A 9,679-nucleotide genomic window follows, 5' to 3' on the forward strand; every position below is an offset into this window, starting at 1 on the left:
CATGAATGCAACCGCTGCCTTCAAGCTACTTGTAAAGCAAATACCAACCAACAAAAACACCAACACCAAACAGTCCAGACCTCGACTTACCTACACAACAACCACTGTTTTAAAACTCTCGTCTACTTCAGTTGGGTTTTTTACATTATTTAGAGAATGCATTTGATGCATTTAAATAACATAATACACTTGCCTTCCCACAGGCACAGGAAGGTTCCGTTCACTTAAGCAGCATATATAACCAGTGCACCAGTATAAAACACCCCAAACAAAAATCAAGACACAAAATCGAGAAAAAATAAGAAAATTTAATGATCAAATGAGCTATATACATTGATGGCATGTGATTTTCACTCGATTATCCCCTTTGTATAGCTTGAAGTTAAATTTGATACAAAAATATCAATAGTCAATAGTACCCCAGGGAATGAAAACAAACAAAAGCCATCTGTAGTTAAAGTGCATATCTGATGTGAGTTACACAGCTAACTACAGTCCGGGGCTGTCCAAGGATTTCAGCCCATCGGAGAGAGAATACGATACAGGAACATCTCAAACTGAGAGCATAGGAAACTTAAAGAGTTTAAATAACTGGTATTTTATGTAAGATATCCTTGCATCTCTTTCCACCACACAATCTTTAAGAATCCTTTGACATTCTGCAAGACAGAACAAACTCTGCCTATCATTCTTCATATGCATTTCCTCAAGAGATACTCAGATATAAGTTCATTTAACTACACTCATCAGAATAGTGTTTTCTTGGGTACTTCATTGTTTCTTCTGCTTACTTCCTTTTTCCCTCTCAAACTCAGCTATTTGATTAAATATGTTAACTAAGTTCTGGGGCAGGTTTCTTTTAATGCCACTTTCTGTTTGGGCTGTACCATTTAAAGACATTTCCTCATCTGGTTCCTTTGTTTCATCAGACTCCTCATCATTTCTCTTCCTATTCTTAGACTCACTTACCACATGCCTATCACTATCATAACCTCTATCACCCTCACGAAAGGAGGTGCTAGAATACGATCTGTACCTTCCCAATGACCTGCCAGAATGGTCAGACCCTGCTGGAGACATATAATACCTGTCTTGACCTGAACCATGTTTTTTAAACTGCTCTTTTCTCCCCTCGACATCCCTTTCCAATTTCCTAAAATAATGCATCCTGGGTTTATCATCTGCCTTATGATAGGAACTTGAAGGACCCCTCCAACTGGAGAAAAATCTGTCAGTTTTACTGTATTTTTCAGTTTTGCTACAACTTGGAAGAGTTCTGGAGCTACTATAAGAATCTCTTGAATCTTCAGACCTACCTCCAAAAGTGTCTTCATCATCACCTGAAGTCCTCGAAAAAGAACAGTGTCTGCCTTTCTCTCTTACTTCTGTTTTTGGACACACTAAGCTGTCCTGCCTTTCCAGCAGTTTTTCCACTTCAAAATTTTGGTTAAGAAAGGAAGCAGAGGTATCAGCTGGAGGCGAATACCACTCCTCTTTCCTACTCTGATCTTTATAATGGGAAGAAGCTCTAGATGAGCACTTTTTGGAGCTGCGGGAAGACTCAGATCTATGCCGACGTTTTTTCTTACGTTTCTTGTGATCAGAGGAAGAGGAGGAAGAAGAAATTGATATATCTGATGAAGAATCACTTGATGAGGAAGAGGAGGAGGAGGAGGAAGAGGAGGAGGAAGGAGTTGATACTTTCCTTTTCTTCTTCAACCTAAAAAATGTAATTAACATGTGAGATAATCTTCACTATCAGACAAAAAATACACGTAGAAAGCAAATCTGTACTCCCCAGAGTGTGGCTGAGATCAGACTGTAAAGCATGAATGGAAACTGAGCCTGATCTGGCAAGACATTTTCAAATATCATTTCTTCATAAAAAAATTAAGATTAAAACCACCAAACAGTTTGTTCATCTTTCCCAGCTTAATATGGCATTACACTTTGCAAATGCTTCACATTGCAAAGTGGTTTTTTAAACAATTTCTCTTCCATATAGATCTCTACTAAAGGTTATATGCACTAAAGGATACTACCCACAGAGAAATTCTGGAGGAAAAGCAGCCTACCTAGGTAGAAGTTCTACCGAGCTTACTGCTGGAGTCTGTTTGGAAAGGGATTGTTCATAGTCCTGTCTCCACTTATTGCCACATTATCAGTATACTGAATATAACCAAGTTACCTTTTTTCTTCTTTTAAGAGCTTACGCAATTTTTCTGCACTTGTTTCTACTTTCTTTTCTTTCTGTCTCTCTTCTTTGGCAGCTTGTTTCTCCCTCATTTCCAAAGATTTCTTTTTTCAACCCAAGCATCATAAAAAAAATTACATTACAAGTGTTAACACGGGTATTTTTCCCCATGTTCCCAACCCCATTCAAATGTATAATTACATCAGGGATGTTTTACCAGGATTCCCAGATCAAGAATTAATATTGTTCAGGAGTTTGGCATTGGCCATTGTGATAATCAGGTTTACATTAAGGACCATATTGCAGTTTTTATTCCATTAAAAATATATTTAACCAGCCATTGTAGTGGTACCCATGATCCAGCACACCGTGAAGCATGGAGCCCAAAAGGTATAGATAGAATATGCAAGAAAAAACAATATTAGCAAGATGGAGAAGACAAAACAAAAAAACAACCCCAAAACAAAACCAAAAACATTTGAGGAAAAGTATCGTTATTGTAGTTTACAAGTAAAACATGGTAGAACCCATTGAAAAGTGTATTCAAGTTGGCCGTGTTTGAATACAAACCGTTTTGTAACAATTTCACAGACCAGTTTGATGCATAGTTTACGTAAGAAATCATGTTCCAAGGGTTTGTTGGTGATGAGCAGCACCAGATGTCAGATACAGCAACAACGGTCCAATTCAGAAGAAAATGCATTGGAGAAAAACACATAATCAGTATTACAGGAAAACGGACTTCAGTGTTGTTTCAACCATCCTAGCACAACAGTGACAGTACCAGACTTAGGTATTAAAATACATGCAAATGCAGAAAGGCATCTCATCAGATGAACAATCCTTAAACTACTGAAGCCTATTCGAGATCAGCAGGGAATAAGACAAACTGCCAACCTAAACTCTCCTTGTCCAAAACATTCAATACAATTTTTGATGTTCATTTATTGTTATTGAGAGGACTATATGAAGAGAAAGTAAAGAATCACCTGCATATGCTTACGGAGTTTCGTTAAGGCCTCTTCTGCTTCCTGAAACGTCTCATCCAAACTTAAGGCTTTTTTATAGTAACTCTCAGCATTTACTAGTTTGTCTTCCTCTTCCAACCTAAAATTCAAGTGATAATTCATACACAGTTAAGCCACAGGTTTTGATGATTTTTTATTATTTTTAGAACTACTTTTCTTGTTTGCACTACGACACTACCACTGTATCCATCCAGCGTGCTATGGATCATAGTTTTCTTAGCCCACCTCAGTAAAGAAATTAAACAGTATCTCTGACACGTTCCCTCCTGACCACCAGTAATTTGAAATTTCAGTTTCCAAAATACTGTCTCTCTCTTCTTAACACACAGCTTAAAAGAAACCTATTCCCTGAACATTCAAAACTAAACTTCTGTGTTACGGTGGTTAACCAACATTTCAGTAGAGTTACAGAACATCATTTTGTTACAAATAATTTCTTAAAAAAAAACCCACCACCACCACCAAACCTATTGGAATATATTCAAACATTCCACAAGACACTATGCAAGCCTGCTAACCTACCAGTGAAAGGACATCAAAGATTAAACCTCAAGTATTTTGCCAGGATTCTAACTGGGATAGAGGAGAAAGTGTCAACCAATGGCACAAGCAAATCTAAAATAAAAGTATTTCCAAAATATTTTTATTTTTTTTTTAAACACATAGCCAAGAAAGAAACATCCCATTTTGTGTCCTAACTAGAATGTTATTAAAAAAATATTGGGAGAAAAATTGTTAACAAGCAAACAAAAATACAGCCTAAAGACTTACTGCCCGCCTCTCTCCACAAGTGTCTGACAAAGGTATTTTCTTGCATTTCTATGGGTAGGACAGTTTTCTAAAGCAATTTCAAAATCACCTATGGCTTTGTTCAGACTTCCTTTTGTTGCATACCTAGAGTAACAGAAAAAAATTAGTGCTGTTTCTCTTTCACAAAGTAGAGAAAACAATGAAACAAGCAGACTTACAGAGCTCCACGTGCTACCAAAGCTTCAACATTTTGTGGATCAATTTCCAAAGCTTTGTTGTACTCATTCATGGCTTCCACATGGCGCCCAACCTTAAAATAATCAACCCCAGCCTTCACACTGCAGAAAAATATTTAGAAGTTATTATGTACGGTTAGCCTATGCAGATTTTATACTGACAATTACTCAAAAATATGGTTCCAGAAAGTGATGGCTAATATGTACAAGATAACAAGGTCAAGTTTTAACAGCGGTATTTGAAATTAATACGATACTGACGTAGTTCCCTAACAATATATTGTCTTCAATCCAAAATCTTAAGGCACTAGAGAGCACTTCTGCAAATCTGTATTTCACTGTGTTTTATTTACAGAGTTAATGTTCAAGCACTTCTCTGCACAAAACCATGTGTTACCTACCACCATTAAATCGTAACAAGCTTAATTATATCCAAAGCTAAAAATCACCATTAGATGAACGACACAAGGTGAGATGGCGAGATGATAAACTCTGAACCAGTTCATCTCAAACGAGAATATTCTGATGGTTTGTATTTCATATTACCTGAACCTTTCTTGTACATTTACTAAGAGATTAACTTCTTGGAAGAGAACTGATATGACTTGAGTTTCAGAACTTTTTGTTACAGACTTCTTTTAAAAATTAAAATTTATATTTCCTTTAATATTATAAGCACCTTTTTCTGCAATTAAAGAAAGTAGCAAAACACTGTTGTTTTAAGAAAAACACTGCTTTGTTAGCACAGAAACCAGAAATACTGAGGCTTCACCCAGATTTGGTTTTTTGAGCTGGTAGATTCAAGATTCAAGTTTTTCCACAAAGAAATTTACATTTTTAGGAGAAATCTCTTACTTCTGCTGCCTCCATCCTGTAGTGTGTCCCAATACACTGCATGGTGTAAAGGCAACAGCCCTGGTCCAGAGCTGCTGTTCCAAATGCAGCCAGGGAAATACATTTAACTTTTCCAAGACAGCAAGTGCACTAGTTACATCTATGTGTTGAGACTTGAATGGCACAACAAACAGCATTAGGTCATTCAAGACCAAACTATAAAATGGAAAATCCTGTACTTGGTATTGTCACAAATCATACTCTCATCTCGTCAGTAGGTCAGCATATTATAAATATTCTAAGAAGTTCTCCCTTAAACCTGACATATTTTGGAACTGAATCATGAGAATTCATCTATCATGTACCCACTTGACAGTTACAGTCACTTTCAATAAGATCTTCCTGGTTACATCACTACACATGCAGTGGAAAAACGCGTTCAATGTGTACTTTCTGTTAAGAAATATAAGCTGCAACCTAATCTAAGCTACCAATAAGCTCTGACAAGAAGTACTGCATACCATTTCAGGGCCCAAGATGCAGATTGTGTTTTCCTCAATGCAGGGGCAAAATCTTCTTCATTGAAATTTTTCCTTCAAGATAAAAAACAAAAACACCAAGTTGGGCTTCTGAGCCTAAGAAATTAAACTTACAATATGCAATGCAGTTAAAATAAACTGAAATGTTAGTTATACAATGCTTTACTGCTCTCCATCAGTCAATAATGTTCTTTCATATTTCTGAAACCATTTCTGAACCCATTCTATAAGTGCTGAATCAAACTAGTACAGCTGCAGCACATATCTTATTCACATCTTTGAGGCCTTATATATAGAGTGCTCACAACATCAATCATTGCATATCTTTAAGCCTGTGTTACTAAAAAGGTCAGATCTGTTGCTAAAATAAACACTGTAAATAAACATCTAACAGAAAACATTAAAACTTAAACATCCTACTTCAATCCAAAGATATTGACGAGATTTAAGCAATACATTCCTAAAGCATTTGGTATCAAACATTGTGTGATAAAATGACTTGCTTATTCAGAGCAAGAGAATTTCAAATGTAAATTTCTTACTCTAGAGAAGTTTGCTTTTAAATATTTGAGGACATGTAAGCTACAGTCATGCAAATCAAAATGAAAAAGGTTTAAGTGGCCTAGGACTTCCACTCACAAGTCTATCTCAATGGATTAGAATAATCTCCACAAAGCTGTAGGATAGGAACAAGATAAAAAAATCACTTACATTTGAAGACTTCTCAACAAAGACGGTGGATTTGTTTCACTTAGTCCTAGTTTTTCTGCTAAATATTCAACTATCGATGGATTAGCAAATCCTGGGGAACGATGCAAAACCTCTTCGAAAGTCTCCCCTGTGTTAGCAACTTCCATGCTTCGCCTTTAAAAAAGCACCAATGTACACAAATGCAATCGCAGACACTATACTCCATTTTATGATGCTTATGCTTAGGATGAAACCGCCTACATTGATACTTGTTACAGCTCACAAACTGTTCTCTTTTACAGGCCTGTATTTTCCTACTATTTAGCAACATGCTTTAGCTTACATGCTTTAGCCCAAGTCAGCTTCAGAAACCTGTTTTGTCACCCATCTAGGTATCTTCAAAACATACAGAAACCTTACAAAATCACACAGATAGCTATGTCCTTCTGTCTTTAAGGATAATTTTAAAATTTATATGAATTTCATTTTCCATTCCAGTCTCCCAAGGTTTTTGGTTTTGTTTTGTTGGTTTGTTCTGTTTTGTTTTAGCACAGTCCCAGTGACAGATACCTCGCTGGCTTTTTGCTTTCCTTATATTTTGGGAAAGATGCTATAAAACCAACCACACCTGAAATATCCAGAAATAAGTATGCTGAAGAGATGAACAACAAAATGTATGTAATTATCCAATTAAATCAGAACTGACAAGTTTAAAGATGCTCTTCAGACACTCTACATACACCTAGCAAGTAGAGATGAATAACATATTCTTACTTATGATGTAATGGGAAGTCATCAGAAGTAATTACACCTAGTTTTGTACTGGAAAGGTTGGGTGGAAGAGCTGAGCTGTAAAGCGACACCGTGAGCTTCTCATGGTAACGATCAACGTCCTTGATTGCAGCTACACAAACAACACAAGTTAAGATAAAATTACAGAAATGTCTCAAAACTAAAACAGACAGATTCCTGACAACTTTTGTGGCTACTTGCCTCGAATAAGGTCTCCTGTTTGATAATAAGATAAAGGATCTCCATGGTTGCTTTGAGAAGGCACATCTCTCAAAGGACAAAGAGCCTGCAATAAAATAGGAGTATCAGAAACAAAGCCAAATGTATTTCCCTCCCCAAGATTAAGACAGAAGATTAGTTTAATCTTAATGCATACCAGAGCTATGATAGTTAAAACCATGACTTGGCTCAAATAAAAACTATGCAGCCATATACGATGAACTTTTCAACTCTAGAGAACTAAGTCCAAAAGGCCAATCGTGTGTTGGGCTGTACCAAAAGCAGTGGGGCCAGCAGGTCAAGGGAGGTGATTCTGCCCCTCTGCTGTGGTGAGACCCCACCTGGAGTCCTGTGTCCAGATCTGGACCCCTCAGCAGAGGAAAGACATGGACCTGTTGGAGAGGGGCCAGAGGAGGGCACCAAGATGATCAGAGGGATGGAACAGCTCTGCTGTGAGGACAGGCTGACAGAGTTGGGGTTATTCAGCCCAGAGAAGAGAACACTCTGGAGAGACCTTATTGTGGCCGTTCAGTACTTAAATGGGGCCAATAAGAAAGATGGGGCCAGATGTTTTAGCAGAGCCTGTTGTGATAGGACAAGGGGTCATGCTTTTGCACTAGAAGAAGGAAGATTTAGACTAAATGAAATGTTTTACACTGATGGTGGTGAAACACTGGCCCAGGTTGCCCAGAGAGGTGGTGGATGCCCCAACCCTGGAGACATTCAAGGCTGGATAGGGCTCTGAGCAACCTGATCTGGTTGAAGATGCCCCTGCACACAGCAGGGGATTGGGCTGGATGAGCTTTGAACGTCACTTCCAACCCAAACTATTCTGTAATTCTATGACAAAATATTAAGTACAGGTCATAAAAGAAGTGTTTGCTGACTCAGTAAAGTATCATAAACTGTCTACAAATTCAGCTACCGACTATGCCAAAATTCAGTTTTACCTGTATGCGTATCGCTCCATTAAGAGATACAAGAAGTAACCAACACATCAACAACTTCCCACTTATCAAGAACAAAATATTGATTACAGCTGTATCTTACAGTGATTTCTAAATCCGAAATCTCCCGTATGACACCACTTCCCAGACATATCAGCACCATGAAAAAGCCAAATTCACGAATCGAAGTAATCCTCCCAATCACTATGTCACCACGTTCGATGTCTCGAAAAAATAATTCTCTCCTGTCTTCCCTGGGAAAGTCCATGAACCGTTCCAGGGGAGGCATAACAGCGTAACACTCTGCAACACATGAGAAATTCAGTTACGAAGCGACCAAGCTACAGCCTGAAAACACAAAACGCATCAAGATAGCAAAACACGCTGCAATCTGCTTTATTTGTACTAACAGAAAGTTTATGCACAGCCTCTAAAAGCAGCAACAAAAATTTTTCGCCTTGTTTTTAAACATTCTGCTAACGTGGTGCAGGGTCCCCGCACTCCCCGATGGGCGGACAGAGCGACACCTGCCTCCCCAGCCTCACCTTCATCTTCCTCGATCGTGTCGGCCGGAGGCCCGTTGGGCTTCCAGGAGTGAGCGAAAAGGAGATCGGCTTTTTTGGCAATGAAGCGCTTGATCTCGGTGTCGAGGCTCGTCCTCTCTTTCCTAGGGAAAGGAGAACCCGGTGAGAAACATCCCACGGGCCCCTCCGGGCTCGCCCGCTCGCTCCCCTGCACCGCGCAGCCCCGGCGCCCCTCACCAGGAGGCCGGTGGGTGCGGGGACCCGCGGGGCGGCTCCAGCGCGGCCCCGGGCGGCGGCAGCAGCCCGCGGAAGTCGGGGTTGTCGTGCTGCTCGGCGCGGAGCAGCGAGAGCAGCGTGGGGCCATGGTAGCTCAGCGCCTGGCGCAGCAACTCCCGGTCCATCGCGCTGCTGCCGCCTCCACCGGAACCGGAACCACCCCCCGCCGGCCTGGGGAGACTCCGCGAAGCAACGCGCATGCGCCGCTCGGAGAGGGAGGGGCCAAAGTTAACCCTCGTGTTCAGCGCCCCCTGGGGAGCAGGAGGACCGTGGGGTTCGCTCTGAGGGGCCCCCTCCAGGGTTCCCCTTGCCAGTGTTAGAAAAGCACCACGAGAATAATAGAAGAGAAAAACATCCAAAGTAAAAATTACCCAGATGGCGGGCGCCTGCGGAAAGTCTCACCGGCCCGGCAGCGCCGAAGAAGCGGCCCCGAGCGCGGAGCCGGGAGAGGGCGCTGCGGCCCCGCTGAGCACGGCGGACGGGAGCGGGGCGGGGCGGGGCCGGCGAGTGTCTGTGTGCAACGGTGGCACCGAATACAGATGTTTAAAGAGAAAAGGCAGCGCTTCCTCACCTGTGTATCTCGTCCTGAGGAGGCGCTGCTTCTGGGCGGTGTTTGTTTCAGAGGGAGGAGTGCAGAGGAGGCGACAGGC

General features: G+C 40.6%; 1 protein-coding gene across 3 annotated transcripts; it reads right to left on the reverse strand.

Annotated features, from left to right (window-relative positions):
* Window positions 1-288: 288 nt before the first annotated feature.
* Window positions 289-9,223, reverse strand: TTC14 (tetratricopeptide repeat domain 14). 3 transcript variants are annotated; one of them, XM_065072925.1, is made up of 12 exons: window positions 8,991-9,223; window positions 8,775-8,896; window positions 8,333-8,532; window positions 7,265-7,349; window positions 7,046-7,175; window positions 6,293-6,445; window positions 5,564-5,635; window positions 4,191-4,310; window positions 3,994-4,116; window positions 3,184-3,301; window positions 2,189-2,298; window positions 289-1,720 (listed from the first exon to the last, which is right to left on the reverse strand). In XM_065072925.1, the coding sequence occupies exons 1-12, from the start codon at window positions 9,152-9,154 to the stop codon at window positions 772-774; spliced, it is 2,346 nt and encodes a 781-aa protein (XP_064928997.1). In that variant the 5' UTR covers window positions 9,155-9,223; the 3' UTR covers window positions 289-771. The 3 variants fall into 3 exon arrangements, 1 of the variants encoding a protein (XP_064928997.1); XR_010474463.1 differs by lacking the exon at window positions 2,189-2,298 and having other exon boundaries at window positions 1,536-1,720; window positions 2,765-3,301; XR_010474462.1 differs by lacking the exon at window positions 289-1,720 and having other exon boundaries at window positions 2,218-2,298; window positions 2,765-3,301.
* Window positions 9,224-9,679: the final 456 nt, after the last annotated feature.

The sequence above is a fragment of the Columba livia genome, chromosome 9 (genome assembly GCF_036013475.1).
Source record: "Columba livia isolate bColLiv1 breed racing homer chromosome 9, bColLiv1.pat.W.v2, whole genome shotgun sequence".
Taxonomy (NCBI): Eukaryota; Metazoa; Chordata; class Aves; order Columbiformes; family Columbidae; genus Columba; species Columba livia.

Coding starts and splice junctions, on each gene's coding strand:
- TTC14 (XM_065072925.1), bottom strand. CDS start 9,154: ATGGACCGGGAGTTGCTGCGCCAGGCGCTGAGCTACCATGGCCCCACG. Junction 4,117..4,190: donor TTGGTAGCACGTGGAGCTCT/GTAAGTCTGCTT, acceptor CTGTTACTCTAG/GTATGCAACAAAAGGAAGTC. Junction 2,299..3,183: donor AACTCCGTAAGCATATGCAG/GTGATTCTTTAC, acceptor GGTTGAAAAAAG/AAATCTTTGGAAATGAGGGA.